At 41.1% G+C, this 18,898-nt stretch overlaps 1 protein-coding gene across 2 annotated transcripts in view; it reads left to right on the top strand.

Annotated features, from left to right (window-relative positions):
- The first annotated feature begins 253 nt into the window (after positions 1-253).
- The window catches only part of lrp1ab (low density lipoprotein receptor-related protein 1Ab), an 86,019-nt gene continuing 67,374 nt past the window's right edge, over positions 254-18,898 (top strand). For both annotated transcript variants that reach the window (XM_068325929.1, XM_068325921.1), the window contains exons 1-2: positions 254-794; positions 11,490-11,630. In XM_068325929.1, the coding sequence (XP_068182030.1) occupies positions 722-794; positions 11,490-11,630 (214 nt within the window). In that variant the 5' untranslated portion in view covers positions 254-721. The remainder of the gene's footprint in view (positions 795-11,489; positions 11,631-18,898) is intronic.

The following is an 18,898-nucleotide window of genomic DNA, read 5'->3' as shown; positions in this document are numbered from 1 at the left end:
TGGGGGATTTAGAGCCAACATGGCTGATTCCAGAGCGCCAGTTGCAGGCCGCGCCGCCTCTCTCTCTCTCTCCCACCTCCAAGGTTGATGAAAAAGCGCATGAAATCGGAGAAAAGGAGGTGTGTTTGCGCATGCGCAGTCGGCGCTCGCCGCTTACTTTATCCCATTTTTTTCCAGGGATTCGAACTGACGTCACGGGCTCGTCTATAGTGCTGGGAGCTTGGAGAGCCACCATCCACTCATGCAACCACAAGCACGGGGAGGAATTGGCGCTGCGAGGAAACGCTTTTACTTTTTAAATTTTTCTGTTCAGTTTTTGGGCCCAGAATGAGCTGAGCGGGTCCGGCGGCTTGCAGTGCTTCTCGACTTGTGGACGATTAGTTGGTGGCATGGTGTGGTGAAAAGAAGAGACCCCAGCGAGCACAGAGACAGAGGTTACCCTATGTGCATCATGTTTGAATGCCGATAATCAATTAGAAAATTGAAAGACTGCTGTTGCGTTGCCAATAGCCTCACCGGGTTGCAGTGAGTCCCAAATTGCAGAAGCCCGATTGGATCGGCCACACAGTGCGGGACTGAGGGTGCAGCCGAACGGACAATCGCACCGGACCATTGAAAGGGTTCGGATGAGGTGGCTGATCGGGTTGTTAGATTTTAGAAATCCAGCCAACTTTTCCTCTATTCGTTTCTAACAGCGGTGCCATCGAGCATTGCTCAGGAGATGGCGATGAGATTATTTTACTTGGGATTAATACTCAGTTTGGAGATCACATCTCCTAACGGTGCCACCGTAGGTAAGAAGCCTGTTATGTTATTTGTCTTATGAAAGCATGAGCACTTTGTTTCTCCCCCCCCTGCTAAGCATCTACCCACAGGCCTGTGTTCTCCAGAGCTGGGGCAGATTGTAAGAGCACAGTGCGTCTCCTCAGAGGAAGATGATCCGTAGTTGGGAATGTCTTTTTAAAAAAAAAAAAAAAAAAAAAAATCAAGAGAAATTCATGTTGGCGTAAAAATTTTCTGCGCTTTTAGCAGCAGCGCTCCCGTCTGAGCAGACAGATCAGGCCTGTCTGCCCGCTAGGATGGCAGACAGTCAGGTTATTTATTCGCTCTATAGGAATATGGAGCAGGAAAGAAAACGAGCCATTTTCTACCAAACGACCTCATTTATAACCTCCAAATACATTTAATTCATTTGCAGTTTATCAAAATATCCTCTGCTGCTGCTGATAGCTACAATTCAACCACCTCCTCTCCCCCCCCCCATTAAAAAAAAAAAAAAAAAAAGAAAGACAAAAAAAACAAAACCAGAAAAAACAAAACGAAGTGACGCTTCGGATTCTCATCAAACCTGTGGGAGTCATTGGTCAGGTTAGTTGTCATGTCTGCTTTCAGTCACTTGAACGCACCGGGTTTTTTCTTTTTTATTATTATTATTATTTTTGGCTCGTAAAAGTGTCATTTTAATGGCGTAGCTTGTCCCGACATGTAGCGTCGGTATCTGTCTGGGAAGCACAGATGATTACTGACAGCCCGGTTCCGTCTGACGGTGGAATGAATCGTCGTGCGGTTATCCTCTTCCCCACAGATGGTAATAATGAGTCAGTGAACGCAACACCCCGTTGAGACCGTGCATCGCAGACCTGTTGAGCGAACAGTTTGCTGTGGCTTTCACCGGCGCTTGAAAGGGAATATGCATTAGTTTTCTCCCCTAAACACAAATATATCTGTCCATATTTGACTATATTTAAATTACATAAATATATTTAATTTTATAAATGATGCTACACCCAGATTGCTACCTATTCTGGAGTCTAATGTCATCCACTGTGTGTTGTGTTCATGAACTAATACATAAAATATCAATCTAGCAATTGAACCCAATCTTTGAATCCACGTTTAAGATAAGATATACTTTATTTATCCCAAACTGGGAAATTTTAGATGAAAAAGTTTAGCTTAGTACCAAGAAAACGCAGGATGTGAAACCCTCAGTGTTTCCACTAAATTTAGCTGATGTCGTTCCAGAAATGTTCCTGCCTTTCTTTGGGTTATATAAGTTTCATTAGATCTTGATGGAGCTGAGGTTACAGGAGTGGTCAAGTTCCTCCCACCTCCTCCATCAGCGTGGAACATCTGGACACAGGAGATCATTAATCCGTGTGTGTGTGTGTGTGTGTGTGTGTGTGTGTGTGTGTCAGTCATATACTGTGTCCATAAATCCAACCTCTTGAACTTCTCTCCATCACCCACAACACAAACTTACAGATGACTCATGAGGACAGGCAAAGGCCACTATTAATGAAAAATATTCAGACCCCTTTGTTATTGATCGTTGGCGCTGATTAGATAATATGATAATATTATGTCTTTAACATATTCACCCATTTACACTGATAAATTTCAGTCCTGTGCTGCAACAGTTCTTGTGAGTCCTTGGTTCTTTTAGGTAAATTGATGACATGCAAACACAATCTCCACTGATCCAAATTATTCTCGGATCTTCATGTATGATTTGTGACATTTGGGTCGCAGCAGCAGTTATCTTCATGAATTTTTATTTTTTTGCGATTTAATCTGCCGACATTATTTGTAGTTCTCTGATTAACTGCTCTGAAACAGAGCAAAGATGACACTGCGAAATAGTTTCATATTATTTGGAATAATATCAAGATGTTCGTCTTTGACAATTTTATAAATCCCAAGTTTGCATTTAGTGGAAGCGAAGTTCTGTTGGTGAAAAGTGCAAATCTGGGTCAGAGGCTAAAGAGGTTGAATTCCTGAGGAGCCTACACTTTGTTTGCCTGACCTCTTTAATGCGGCTCACCTTTTCCTCAGAACTGTCACTGGAAATATCTGCTGGAAAAATTCAGAGTCCTTCATGCTGACGTAACAGGTAATGGAGCTTGGATTGCGCTGTTTGGATTTTCTGAGGTCATGGTTATTGTAACTGTGGATGAACTCTGTACAAGTGGCACAGATGGTCCGCCAGAATGCAAAAACGTCTAACATGAAAGCACCACATCAAAAAACTAAAGTATTTGGAGTGAAAATTAGTTCTATCATTGTTATACTGATGTTTTCAGTAAAAATAATAGCAGTGAGTGGTGGACATGTTGCAGATATGACATCGTCTGATGGAATAGCTAACTTTAATAAGTTGAAATTGTCTCCATCTGTATGTCACAGCGATGTGACATTACCATTTGATTTTTTTACAGGCGTGTGTTAAGGACATCATCTGGTGTGTTATGAGTAGAGAATTTATGTGGCTTTTAGAACATTAACTCTTGTCTCCTGAGATGCACAATTTTTAACAAGCACCTTTTAAATTATGTAGGAGATTGTAGCACATTTTGTTTTAAGCCAAATTAAAAAGAAGAGTCTGATAACTTGAAATTTGAATCAAGAAGATTGTGGTCCAAATTGCAAACGCCTCAGGTCGAACAAACACCGACCCAGTCGCAGATCCTTCCTTGCATCTATTGAAACATTCGGAGCAGAGCTTGAATATAAATGCCACTCTGACAGGAAACAGCAGAATGAAACATTCAAAAAAAGGTCAATTCATTAATTGTAAAAATCGTGACAGTCCCTAGAATGTGACATTCTCAACTATTGCTGGAGAAACAATCCCCTCTTCTCATTCCTGCACAAAACGTCGCAATCAACTGTGACTGGAAGCTAAAACCTGATTAACATGAACGTCTCGGATTTGTTCCCTGTGTTTTGAAGGTGCGAGTCCACAAATAAGAGATTGTTTACAGTGAATAGCAGGGGTGTGATGTAATTGTTGTTTTCATCCAGCTACATCAGTTTACCCCATTTAGCACCGCACACTAAAAAAAAGGAACAGATCGGCTTCTTTAACGAAACAGTTAGCGTGGTTGTGTATTAGTGCAGCTCTGTAAGATCCACCGGGGTTCAGTCGCTGATAGGATCACACTGATTGTGTGTTACTGCTTTCCTGTTTGTAAAAATGAATTTTGAACTGGTACATGTAAGACATCTCTAGATGGACACATGCATGTTGCAGAGGGCTGTAGAGTTCGCCTGACGCCTGGTACCAATATGAGAATAGTGGCGTTTGGACATCATTATCGGTGAACTCCCACCCGATGCTTCGATGCGACCACACAGATGTTCTTTCAGCCGCTGCTCCGTGCGTTTCATGTTCACGAACACTTGTGATGTTAGTGGTTTTGCTGCCTTTGCACTTGATAGGAGAATCGATTTGAGAGCGTATGCAGAGACCCTTGGTGGCGTTTACATTGATTGTGAGTAGGGGACCTGATACGAAGAAACAGATTGTTTTATTGAGATGTGGGACATAAATGAAAGTAATATCTAAAGCAAAGTGTTGTATAAAAAAATAAACAAAACGATACGTCGGGGATTTAAGCATTATTATTTTCTCAGTTGGTTTGAAAGACTCAGATATGCTATGATGGATTTTTCTTGTGCCAAAATCACAATCTTCACCTGTCTAACGGCATCATTTTTACTTTAACTAATTTACAATCTGATGATCATCTCTTTGGTCAGATTACTTAAACACAGCATAATCCTCTTCTGTAACCATATGTCATCTTTACAACTTGTACATATATTTGGAAATAAAAATTACATTTACAGTATTTTCCACACTATAAGGTGCACCTAAAAGCCTTTAATTTTCTCAAAAACTGACATTGTGCTTTATAATCCAGTGCGCCATATAGTGCAGAAAACTTTTCTATATAGCTATTAGAGTTTGTGATACTATTCTCACCTTTAACCTCTGGATGCGACCAGACATTCTATGGTTCTCAACAGTCTGATCTATGAGGACAGAATGGTGCATGCAGTTTTTGGTTTCAGCATGGCTGAAGTTTTCCAGTCTATCTTGATATGCTGTCATATGTAGGGGGTTGTACTTTGTGTTAAATCACTCATGGTGGAATTATACAACCTCAGCTTGAAAAGCTAAGGCTGTGTAATATATTGCAGTAATAATTGATATACAGCTTGAGTTGAGCAAAGTGAAAGGGATTGTGTGCTTCATAATGTGTGACAGGTTTCCAGTGGGAGGCAGGCCAGTGTAATGCTTGCACGCTTTTACTTCAAAGCCAGGCTGTTGTAGCATAAGCAGAACATGGTTTTGCATTTTCTTGTTGGAATACATGGGGATGTCCCTGGAAAAAAGTCATGTATGGCAACATGTTGTTGTTCTAAGTCCTGAACCTGCCTCTCAGCATTAATGGTGCCTTCACACATGTGCATGTTACCCAAGCCATGGGCTCTTACACAGCCCTGCCACAGATGGAGGCTTTAGATCTCTGCTCTGGTAAAATCAGTGTCTTTTTCCCTCTTAAGCCTGGATAACAAAATGTTTATATTCCAAAAACTTCAAACCAAAGGACACTTTTTCCACTTTGTGACAGTCCATTTCAGATGAGCTTGTTGGATGGCATCGGCTTCTATTATATAACATCCTTTCATACAATTACAGCTGCTTTTAATGCAGTGCAGCCCGAGGAATCCAAGGTTACATGCATTCATCGTTTTTGGCCGTGTCGTGGACAGGCAGACATTTCTCAAGACTCCAAGAAACTTTTTATTATATCATGATAGTAAATAGTTAAATCCCTAAATCCCTTCCAGTTGGACGATATGTCGAGAAACATTGTTCTTGAACTGTTGGAGCATTTTCCCACACAGTTGTTCACAAAGTGAACCACGCCCTGAGCTTATGAATGAGTCAGGGATGCTCGTTTCTTACCCAACCACAACACTATCAGCTACTACCAGTCATCCTGTTTACCTGTGGAACGTTCCTAATGGGTGCTTCTTGGGATCATAGGTAATAAAGCTTGTGAAAGTGGTTCCGCTGTTTTTATAAACATGGCGCCACAACTTTTTTTGGATTTGGGGTGGCAGCTTGTTTCGTGAGGCCTTTTGATGCATCATGCAGAGAAGTTTTTGGCTCCCGCTGCTTAAATATGAAGTCATCTGTCAAGATGTGAAGTAGATGACAACTCATTTTGACATTGGTTGTGAGTCATTCCTCATATTTATTGATCCAGCCATATTTCTCCCTCCTCCCTTTTTTTTTAGGAGTAATTTAGTGAGGGGATTCAAACATATCGACTGTCATTAAATCACAGAAACATCTCATCCCTTGAGTAAGTTCATATATTTTTTGTAGCAATCAGCTCTTTCTATACCTTATCCTTTTAATGCTTGAGATTTTCCTGGTAGCTTCCACAGGCAAAGGGTGTGGAGGATTTACAATTCTCTTTGATGCGAGGAAAGCTGCTGTTAAAGTCGTTTATATTGTGTTAACAGCTGATTCTGTTTTTCTCCCTGTGGGTGCATTGAGCTGAGCTGTGCAGAGACTACAGGGTGGGTGTAGAGGAACTCTGTGCCTATTTACATTTATCCTTATATCCATCAATCACACTCCCTCATTGTATGTCTTTTACTGCTCTGGCCTGTGAAGTCCTACAGAGCCTCATCAGGTTAGTCCTGAGGTCAGAGCTGCACCCTTTTGTCTTGTCATTACACAAAACCAGGCTGTCAGGCCTGGACTAGATCCTAACTAAGACTTAGTCTTGTATTGCTTATACATGTTCACCCTCTTTCAAATGACTGAGGTATATTAGAACTTACACAGCACTGATTTAAGTGCACCAGTGCTTGATTAGACACAGATCTATGTGGTTGTTTCCCATGACTGGACACTGGATGAAATGACTATTCAATGTCAGAATTCAGAGACTACTAAATGGTGTTTGTCAAACATGCACTTTTTAACATGTTGCATTTGGAAGCTTGTCAACATGATCTCTCTTCCATCTGAAGGATTAATACAGAACAAAATTAAACTAATACCCTCCCTCACCATCCCAAACTGAGCTCAGAGGAATCACTTCAAATTTGACCTTAGGGGTCTAATTACATGCTTTAGACACTTTGCTTTTTCACCCCCAAGAATACCGAAGTTTCACAGCGGAGGAGCGGGAAGGCGTGAGGTGATCTGTGATGAGAGGCAGTCCTGGCTTTATTTACACTTTCTCCTGGCTTTGTCATTATAGGCAGCAAGACCATCAGGAGCCCAGAGCTCCATTTATTTATTCATTCATTCAAGCCATTTCACATTCTTTTAACCACATTTAATAGAATCCACGCTCCATTGCCCAGCCTAGAAATTATCCACGAAGGGGTTTGCTCAGTTGAATACCAAGTGCCGGAGTGACGATGGTGTGAAACAAAAGTAATTTTTACAAATAAATTTGTTTGATCATTTCAACACAGTCTGTGTGTGTTTAACTAGATCCAACTTGTGATAAACAGTCCAGGCACATAGAACTTTTTAAATGAACTTCGTCCTTTCAGACACTTAATAAGCACTCCAGGCTATTCTAACAAAGATAAACAAGCAACATGTAATTTCCCCTCCAATTCACGACTGAGGCCGTTTGGTATCTTTGAATCCAACGGTGTGTCTTTAACGGTTTGTCTTTTGGAGGCAAAGCCAAACATATGCAATCAATTAGAAGGTGCTGGAATGCGCTGCGTGGATCTGGAGTTGATTTGTGGAGCGGGGACGGCTACATTCAGAGAGACAGATGAGGGTGGGGGAAGTGGGTCAGTGTGGTGTCCCAGCTGGTGATGGCCTCCATCACTTGGCAGCTGAATTGGTGTCATAACACTATTTACTCACCATCCCATCCTGTTTCGTCCCACAGAATTCCACTGGAGGCTTGATATCAAGTTTTTTGGGTTGTATAAAAATGATTTCCTACTACAAATGAAAGACTGGACTTTAAATAGTTCTCAGGTTTTCTCATTTGCTTATGGTTCATGCTTTTTTTTCTTCAGGGCAACTAAGACTCTCGATTTCACATTCTTCTCTGAATTATATCAATTAAAAGCTAGTGGTTAAAAGGGGTGGAGGATCCTTAGTTTGTTCATTCTTAAATGCCAATTCATCATGCTATTCCTAATATGACAAGATAATAAGGGGGGAAAAAAGAATTATAGTTGCTGGTTGCTGATTTTAACATCAAATATCTGATTTTTGTGTCCTTGAACGTCTCCTTATCCAACTTAGATCTTGAAAATGCCGGAAAAGTGAAATGATCCGTTTGGCTGAGTGTTGAGAATTAGATGTTTAGTTGGGTAGAAACACTAATCCCATGTCTAATGGACAAATATATCCTCAAAATTTTCACAGATCGCTGGCCTTCAGGCATTCGTTGGCTTCCAACTGAGAAGACTCAACATTCTCAACTCCATTTGAAATAAAAGAAGGACCGTATATCATATTTTGACTATTAAGAGGGGAAGTGAGAGGCCCTGTCTTTTTATCATGTCTCAGATGAGACAAATGCATAAATTCATACATGGTGTCATGTTTTGGTGACCGTTTACCCTCACCTTGTGTGAAAGTTCTTATTTTCCAGTTCTCTGATACTCATATGCTCATCATACATTCACTATTGATCAGAAACCATGACTGAGGTTATTATTTGTGACCATTCTGATGCTTTCGGATGATTTAGTTTTTATTTTTCCACCTTTTTTAGTCAGTGTGAAAAAGTTGTGTTTTTGTTGCAACAGGAAATATTTAAGTTGTCGAAAGGCACAATGAGGAGGCAAAAAACATTCAATGGTATTGATTTGCTGTTGGGATAAAGGCCTGCCTCATTTACATTTGTAGGTAAAGTGGACTTAAATGGTTCAAGAGCACAGCCGTATTTTTGCACTCTAAAATATGTTAGAATTTTGGCTGTAACTTTGGTGGGGGTGGGGGGTGTGTGCAGGCTGAATTAACAATTCACATCTCTGTTTGAGATATTTCAGTGGGCTTTTAAAGAGGACTGCTGAGGTGGAAGGCTGCCAGTCTTTCCCCCTCTCTCCAACCCCTCCTCTACCATAACCTCCAATTAGACTCAGAGATTCTCTCCTCTGCGGTTATTTCATGCTGGTGTGTAAAGCCATGATAAAATTAGAACCCACAATGTTTTATTTCCAGTTTTATACCAACTCGAAGGGAACAACTGGTTCAACCCAGCTGCTTGACTCGGGGACCAGAGAGAGTTCCGGAGAGAGGCCCTCACAGAGCAGCCTGTTGGGCATATCAATGCTTTTACTCATTTCAGCTCAGAGTTCAGTCGGCCTGTTTGCTCGTTTGATTGTTGGTTCTTTGGCTAGATTAGATGGAAACATGTCAGCAGATGTAAATCGAGTGTATTCACTATAAAAATGTAAAGGGACACTGGAAAGCTGGACGAATTAATTCTTTTGCAGCTGTTACTCTCCCTCTGCTCGTATTCTTACAACATTACATACACACACTCTGTGTTCTGGCATTTCATGGCAGAATTTCCTCTTGAATTACTTGAATTCTGTTTTTCTAAGCCGTGCTTCTGCCATTGTGCAAAGAGAAGAATGGGGTGAACACTTTGCATTTTAAACTCTAGTGCTCTCTTTCTTCCAATCTCCTCAAATATCAAGGTGTTGGCGAAATAAGGAAGAGCTGTGATCTGATCCCCAAAACCCTTCAACCTCTAATTGTATTTACAAAAGTACGACACTCAGAAGTCTTTGTGTTTGACTTTTTTTTACTGTCACATGAAAAAACAGGACCTAAACCCCTTTTAGCCCAATACTCAAAGGGAACGTGTTTGCCATGATACACTAGCCTCTTGCTCTGTTGTGATTTCAGTCACATCTCAGCCCCCTTGCGGTGCACCCCCTTTACAGCCCACCCTCAAACACCTCTCTGCCTGCCAAGTACATGGGGCAGGCAAGTCATCCAGGGTGAGAGAGGGCTCAGGCCCTGCAGAGAATCACAATGAGGCCTTCGGTGCCGTTATGCCCAGGATGTTGCTGCACAACAGTACAGTAACGGCAACTTTCTCTGAAATGGACTCCTTGATTGCATCCAGTCATACAATATAATTCAATATTGTGTTTCATTTAAAGGGTCTATTCACGTAAATCAAGGCTAATTGTGCGTAACTACACACATAGTTTTGGTTTTATCATCCCAACATCCACATGGAGACGCAGGGTAAGTTCCAGACATTATGTTTGAATTCTGTTGCATTACTCAAAACTTTTTCATTATTTTGTCACAAAATGAGACAAGCCAAGTAACGAATCCAGGCATTTTGCTATTAAAGAGTTTTTATAGGTTTTATTTTTTTCCTTTTCCTTGGTTACAAGTAGGGTAGGCTCCTTCTGGTGGTTGGTTTAATTTCTGGAGCAGATCCTATTTTTTAAGAACCTTTATCATGCGCACTTTATTTTGTTTCCACGGTTACAAGTCGAATTTACACTCCTCAGTGAGTGGGATTTGTCTCAGATGAGGGTTTCTGCACTGTAGCTTGAAAAATATTCAATGTTTTTCCAGAAGAAGAGTATTTAAATCTTTTGGGAATCTAGAAAATTTTATTTCAACGTTTTACTTCTACGCTTTTTTTCTTTTTTTTAGTATTTTAGTGTTATAAGTACAGATTTATTCAACCTTTTTACTGTGAGAGCTATTTTTCTCAGATGCAAAGTTTAAGAAATAATTTATTTTAGTGGCCACTTAAATAACCTTTCTTCAACTGCTCTTCATTGTCATGCACCTGTGGTAGCTGCACTGCAGAAATGTTCAAGCATTATAATTCTCAGGAAACCAATGCATCTAATCATAAAAGTGGAACTATCATTGCAGCATACCACAAATTCTGTGTGAGAAATGTTTGTAATTTGGGTGAAGATGTCATTTTGAATACATTTCTTAGTAAGTGACACATGTAATGTTGTCATTTTAAGGCAGCGCTGTGTCTGCAGGCCTCTGTCTGACCATGGATTTGCAGTGTGGCTGGGTTAAAGCATGCCAGCAGTGTCAGACTGCTGATGGGTCGTGAGCGTTGCTGTGGTGCTGCTCGTCTGCGGTGCACCTCAACAATCTGCGCTGACTTACTGCCCAGAACTACAGCGCTCTGCAGTTTCCCATGGCTCACATGGTGATTGAATGCCCAGCTATGTCTGCTCTGGGACACATGAAAGAGCCTCTGTGGTAGAAGTTTAAAAAACACCTTAGGAGTAATAAAAATAAAAAAAAAAAGCAGAAAGAAATGAGATGTCCGTAAGAAGAGAGGAAACGACAAACAAACCCAGAGCTAAAAGGAACCAGTGTCGGTTGTAAACTTGCAGGGGAGTTTTTTTTTTCTGAATAGAGCATGGCTGTTGGTCTTTTGATACAAAAACTTCATTGTAAACTTGGATTGACCCTTGTATGTTGCTTTGCCCTGGAAATATCCCATGTAGTTTGCAGTACAGGAGAGGTAATTGTTGAGGAAAGAAACTACATTAAATGACATTAAAGAATTCGATCTCATGCTGGTATTTCTTAGAATAGGTCCTTAAAACTCACTAAATGACTTTGTGATTGACTAGCATATCCAGCCACAGTAGATTTTCATCATCTTTCTCCCCTTTCATTTTTCTAGCTCCCAAAGCGGATGACCACCCCAAGACTTGCAGCTCAAAGCAGTTTGTATGTAAAGACCAAGTGACCTGTATCTCCAAAGGCTGGCGCTGCGACGGGGAGAAAGACTGTCCAGATGGCTCGGATGAATCTCCAGATATCTGTAAGTACGGCTTCACAAAAAGCGGCTGCTAAAATGGTCTCCCAGCAGACGGACGAGCGTCCTTAGGCTCTCATGTCCTTTCCAAGCTGTTCTTCTGGCTAATTTATATTTCTGCTTTAAGTTGGCTTTGTTTTCTTGGTCTTGCTATTTTGCAAATTGAGCGTCTTCTCATTACAATGCTGTCGCTGCACCTGATGTACCAGCACATCAATACCTTTGAAGAGAGAGCAGCGCAGTGTTCAGAACATTTCCTTTAGTGCTGCATAAGAAGGTAGGTTGTGCCCTGTCTACACGGGGCACAGGCTCACAGTGTGTGCTCCGGCTGCTCTTCTGAATTATGGCTCTAATTATGCAGCCATGTTTAGTCTGAACATTCAGGGATGTGTCTGCTCTTGTCCAGACTCTTGCCAGATCTGCACAGTCCCTTAGAGTCTTGTCCCAGCCACTCACTTCTGTCAGCCTCTCCATCCTGTTTCATCTGTAAACTGTCCCCGATTAACCCCCTGTCCCCCGCCACCGCCACCTCCCCATCCCTCTGTTTACATGTGGTCGCTTGAGGTGATATTGTCTTTGTGTGCCACACCTTTACATCTGTAATGTCACAAGAATTCTCCCAATAGTTTGACAGGCAGGGACAAGCAGCTGACAAACGGCATTAGGAGACTTGTTACTATGTGTAAAAACACAATACAGCATCAACATGTATGGCGAGAGATTGAAAGTGTGTGATTTTCCTGAAGGGGTGTATTGTGTCACGTTGCTTTGGACCATTAACTCTTTATTGAAATGGAGGAATTAGTTGGATTCACTCCGATGGACGGGCCACTTTATCACTTTATCTTCTTGAGTTGTGACATTGTTAAATATCTAATCTTAGAAATGAATCCATCTGGAAATGAACTGCAAGACTTATTCACGGCCAAAATACAATTTGGATTCTGTTGAGAAAAGAGTTCTCCGGCCTGCTTCATCGGGCCCATACTTCATGATTCACAAAACTTTACAGTGAGAATTTAGTTCTATTTTGCTCAGTCGTCTTCAGAGTGAACAGAAAATTGTCAATTATGATCAGTAATGTCATGTTCAATTTGCTCAAGGTGCAGCCATATAACTTCTACCCTTTTTATTCCCCCTAACCTTGAGATGAGCGGGGACATAGTCATTGTCCATTCATCTCTCTGAACCTTGATTAAATGTTGTCTGGAGCATATGCTGTAGACTATACGTTCTAGTTTCACAAATCTTAGTTCTGAGATTTTCCTCTGAAAGTTTAATTCAAGGTGACTTTGAAGGTCTGGCATCTTTTCCAGGGAAATAAAAAAGACAAAACCAACACTTATCTGTTCAGTGAAGAAATGAAGGCTGTCATATCCTAATGCATCCTCGAGCAAACATGTTTTATTGGGTTTGTGTTGAGGGAGATGTCAACTTCTGATTGTTCTTATTAAGTAATTGAATTGAGTGATTTTGTTATTTCATAGCGCTGATACAATTTAATGACACAGACAATGCTTGAATTGTTTTCTGCCTGGTGAAATGGAGGGTGGTGTTTCACAGAACATTAAGACATGTTCTGCTCAATTACCTGCTTCACATGGCTCCTAATCTGCCTGTCACTGTATCTGCAGTTAACCCACTTATCTGTTTATTTAAGTTGCAGAGGCACCAATCACATACATCCCTCTCTGCAATTAATGCACCTTCTCTACCTTTGGCTCTGTTTGCGGTCTAACAAGCACAGTCAAAGGTATCTTTTAAGTATTGCTGTGATCGACAGCCAGACTGTGCTCCTATCCAGTCACTTAGTCCAGCAATCCATTTAATGGAAGTCGTGCTTGGAAGGGAGTGCTGCAGATAAAGCTAAAAAGTGAATTGGCCTGAGTCAGTAAATATGGGGGAGTTTGACTCTGAAGGTTGTTTGTAAAATCCATCTGACTCAGAAGAATGTTGAATGTTGTTCTTTAAACTCTTTCAATTCAAAGGGTGTTGGCTTGCAGGTCATCAGCCCGTTCTCTAGGATGGAAAGGGGCAATCTGACCAGCATTTTGTAAACAAGGCAGTCCTCCAGTCTTATGGGAATAGCAGAGTTAATGGGAGTCTTTGATAAACATTGATTCTCCTCAGATAATACTGGAATCTGGATTGACTGGGTGTCATTTTTGTTAATTCACAGCTCTTTTATCCACCATGGACTTTACCTCGGCTTTCTCTTTCAAACTTAGTTTATGAAAGTCTGAGGATTCCAAGACAATTCCTTGCACTTTAGGATTTTGTTCCAACATGTTCCCCAACCACAGTCTAGTTTTGTCTGTTAATGTTGACAGGAATTAGAGTGGTGCAAGCTGCTGTACTTACTTTATCTCCAGTTTGAGTTAATTACTAACTACAGGCTTGGTTTACAAAGAGAACTTACAAAGAGATTTTGCAAGGCAGAACAATTTTTGTCTTCTTGTCTTCCCCTTTCTTTTCTCCTCTTCTTCCTCTTTCCTTTTTAGTTGTACATCCGTCTTTAGCAGAATAACGCCACAGTATGACCAGAGTATAAATCAGTGACCGCAAAACCGGAAAATATGTGGAGCTATTGTTTCATGGACAGATGTGTATCATTTCAAAAGTGCACTTGTGTGCAGTGAAAATAAAAACGACCTTTTTATAATTCCACCTATATTCAAACTCAAGATATATTTGGACAAAAACCAGGCAATTGCTAAATTGGCTGAATTTAAAGTTTTGGGGCTTTTTTTTGGTAAATGCCACCTGTTTTGTTTACAATGATCATGAATTAACTCCCTCCAGAGTGGTGGGTGTTGTTAAATGTGAGCTTTTGTCTGGGGTGGATCTTTGATCATGCAGGAAGAAAGTGCACCATTCAGTATCAGTCTGTCTGGAGCTCTAATTGCCTGTTGTTTCCAAACCGTTCATCTGGGCTGTAATTATGCTGAGGAGCTAAAGACAGACTTCTGCCACAGTGGTAGGGTTGAAACGTCGGATCCAATGAGGCATTGACATTCTGTAGCTGAGGTAGCAATTGATGCTAGGGGTTGATGTTGCGTGTCACCATCCTTAGCCTGTGAGCTTGTTTATTTGAGGTGAACTGAAGCAGATGATGGGGAGATGCGTGTCGGGTTGCCTGTTTTTTCAGTTGGATCTGCATGACTTATCATCTTAAATGGATCGGTGGGGACTTGGTAGATTGCCAGATCTTGGGCCTTCATATCCCCCCCCCCCAGCCCCCAGTAGACACTTGGATAGCCATCAGAAGGCTGTCTGCATAGGCTCCTGTCTGAAGGTGTGACCCTGTTAGGACTGGTAGGACTGCACCGGCTCACCCTCCCTGTAGGACTTCAGTGGATTTCAGACGAACCACTTCACCTCAATTGCACACAGTTTTAGGACTCAGGAAGTGGATGACAAATGCCCTCAGAGCAGGAGTTTATACCCCGTGTGTCTCAGTGGTAGTGTGGTATTTATCTTTTTAGTTGTGGTGTATTATTAAAGCCTCGTCATCTAACAGGTAATTTTTTAAATAAAGCATCCTGTTGGGTTGTGTGTGTGTGTGCTGCTCTTCTCCATATAAGAGCATAAGGTAAAGTTTATCATCATCAGGTTCAGAAATGACTCGAGTCAAAACAAAGTTTTTTGTGTTGGACTGTCATTATCAAAATGTCTTTTATTTATTCTTAATCATCTCAATAATTCTCAATCTGCTTAATCATGCAGATTGTTGAGTTACTGTTATATCATAGCATTTTAAAACCCGGCAGAGACAGAAAAGACGTTAAAAGATTTGGCACACAGTTATACTGTACTTCCTGATCGAAACATTCACTTTTGGTTCATCAAAGTTGAGGTTAGTGAGCATCTATAAATAGTAGCATTGCAACAAACATTAGTTTTAACAATGCTGCTGTTAAAATTGAAAGTGCTGTCTGTACCACAGTCAAAGGAGGTTAAAGTTATGGTTTTTCCCGGTACCCTTAACAGCACTGCGGTGGTGTCTCATGTGCCGTTTCCTATATCTGTCGAGCTGAGTTTCATGAAATAGCACAGCAAATGCAATTTACCTTCTCAGTCAGAAGATGGTAGATGTCCTCTGCTCACAGAAGGCGGCGCTCCCAGGCCTCTATCTGAAGACGTTTCCTATTTTTCCTGTTCTTTGAGTTAGCTGCTAAATTAAATTCTGTATTATCAAAATGTTACCCCTCTCCTGTCCTACTGGGTTGGGCATTTCAAGAAAAAGTACTCATCAATATGTGTCGGTACTTTGGAGCTTTAATCAGACACTTTTACCTTTATATAATAGTGTGTTATTATTCTTTTGGTAATAGCAGTTACAAATCGCCTATGAGGTATTACCCCCACTTTCTGGCACCAGGTGTGGGTAAAAACAAAAGAAAAATCATAAATACAAATCAATTTTTAATTAACGCCTTTTTGAATATTTGAAAATCACTTCCCATCTCTACTTCCTTTCAATTGGAACGTTTGCCCTGGTGTCTGATTTGGCTGTTATTCCCTCTGCAGCCATCACAGAGAAGATACAACCCCCCCACCCCAAAAATGTCTTCCTAACATTTACACAAAGTGTAAAACGAGCTTCTGTTATGCCATTTTTTTTTAAATTTTGAACTTTCTGCGTGGCATACTGGACCTTATTTTACTTTATCGGTACACCGTAGAACCACAGTGAAAGTCACAATCCTGCAACCACTTAGTAATACTGGTTACACTTGCCATTCACAATTGACCGGATTGTGAACGGTTGTAAATTGTAAATGTAGATTGTAAATTTATGGCAGTCTTTTCAGAGCGCAAGTGTCTGTCATTTGGTCCACTTTACTGTCTGTCTTCAACAGCAGGATCAGGGGTGTCAAATGATCAGTCAATTATTGGTCTTTTCTTTCACCAAATTGTGTTTATTAAATCAGTATAAGTACTGATTCAGTAAAAGTACACCATCAATGGACCGCCGCTTGCTTTCTGCTTTTCATGTCTGTATGCAATTATGATTCTTGCGTGAACTTCATTCATTATGGTTGAGCCAGTGAATAGGAACAGATGTATGAATAAGCCTTAGCATGTAAGCACTTTCTCCGTCATGAGAAATAGTTGCCATGAAGGAATCCCTTTCATCCTTAAACATGTTCAAAAAAATAAACATATGCAACTTGTCAGCTGTCTGCTTGTAATTCCCTTGTAGTTTTTTATTTTTATTTTTTATAAAACCCTAATTTAACATGAAAAAGTCCAAACTGGGATGTTTGAACTGTGGGCGAAATGCATTTCAACCAAACAAATTATTGCTTTATTTTTCTCCATGCAGTGCCATCCTCTTTCAATCAGAGAGAAAAGGAGCTGTTAGCTCAAAATAGTTAACATTTGAAAATGACCTGCACCTCTCTTTAATCATGTCAAGCTGTCATTTAAAGTTGGTACAACTTGTGCGTCAACATTTTTTCTTGTTGGTGCTCCAAACTCATTTTGAGGAGATACATCTTGGAATGCAGTTTCATAATGATACCGAGACATTTTGCTCAACGGAACAGTTTGAACTACAACACTGTAAAGTTCTTGTCTAGTTAGTTTAATGATACTGTAATTGCACCTTCCATCACATAACCAATGCCACATCTCCTGGCACACGTCCACTCTGGCACATGTCAGTGGATGCCATCGCCAGAGGCCGAGCTGGTCAGGAGGTCAGATGGGAAGATTGAGTTATCACGTCTGTCCAGCTGCCCAAGGCGACGGCGGGCCACACAACGAGGTTATCTGTCCATCGTTCGCCCTCGAGCCCCTCTGGACGCTCGCCAGCCTCGTCCTTTGTCCGGTCCGTCTGACTGTCATGCCTCAGCAGCTTCTCCAAGACAACAAGGAAGAGCCTAATGCTGAGGTGGTGGGATGGAATGGAGGCATGGAGCGATGGGGGAAAAGGGATGATCCTACAGAGAAAAGCCTTTTGAATAGGAGAAAATGAGAAGATTAGTATTTAGGCTGAGGAGGAAAATGGAAATGGCTTTGTAAACCTCTAATCCATTTTCTATAGAAGCAGCCTTTTACAGTAATATTGTGAGGGGGTCCTTTCATAGTCTGTAATCAGTCATGTAGCTCTACTCACAGGGGGGCACCAGGCGGGGGCAGGATGGTCTGCAGTGGCAGCGGTTGACACACCGCTTCCACAGAGGAAGGAGCAAAGCCCTGTAAATCCCTCTGGTCTGTGGGCCTGAGCCCTCCTCAGCTGCACCAGGCTGTCAGCAGACAGACAACACAAGGCTTTCTCACGCCACTCAGGCACCACTTCGTTTCTCCTCCACGCCCCGTCTTCTGCTCTCCACTCCATCTGTGACAGCGGGTGGAGACACCAGACTCTTGCCATCTCTGTTCCCCTTCCCTCATATCTTCATCTCCAGCCTTTCCTCTGATGTAACCTTCCACAGTTTCCCCCTCTGGTCGTAGATGACGTCTCGCTTCGTCTCTAATGGCCTCTTTGTATGTTACGTTGGGGAAATATTCTGTGGTGCATTTCATACAGTGACAGACTTTTATTCTAAGCCAGAGACCATACTGTGGCAACAAATTTAACAGATGTTAATGTTTGAACAGGCAGATTTAATAGGTTCACAGTGCTGTTTTACTGTAAGAATCCAGCTTTAAGTGATACTCCACCCAAGCTCTATCTTTCTAATGTCAAACACTCACCCGCTGTGGGCTTCAAACGTGGGTGTAAAGTCTTTGTAGGTTGTTATAAACTCTGGATTTAGTCAGAACAAATTGAAGATGGTGGATGATGAAGGTTTTGTGTGATTTAAAATAAGTTTCTGTGAAGTTTCATGAAAAATCTGCTCCGTGTTTTATGTTGAAAGTCGCTTCTTATAAAAGTTAAATACTCCAGAGGGAAGGAAACATATGTGCTTGTATAGATTTGAGCAAAAAGTGCCAAAACAACACATTATCATTATTTTTTGCCTTTTTGAATGAAAATTCAGACATATACCATTAAACCTGAGACCCTCATCACAAGGTAGCAATATCTGTCATAATCAACACACTGTTGGTGATTTTCTGCACAGTTGGTGAAGTGGATTACTGCATACAAGTTGTGTTTTTTGGGGATTGATAAAATTGACAATTTACAGCCACTTTTCCAGCCCTGAATGTATCACTTTGACACAATTGGGATTTATTTCCACATTAAGGAACTAACTAAAAATAGCAAAAATACACACCATACTATTCACTTTAAAACGTTTTAGTTCAATGCATTTTTT

The sequence above is a fragment of the Antennarius striatus genome, chromosome 2 (assembly GCF_040054535.1).
Source record: "Antennarius striatus isolate MH-2024 chromosome 2, ASM4005453v1, whole genome shotgun sequence".
NCBI lineage: Eukaryota > Metazoa > Chordata > Actinopteri > Lophiiformes > Antennariidae > Antennarius > Antennarius striatus.
The sequence above is the reverse complement of the archived record's forward strand: the minus strand, read 5'-3'. Positions and strand labels throughout refer to the sequence as shown.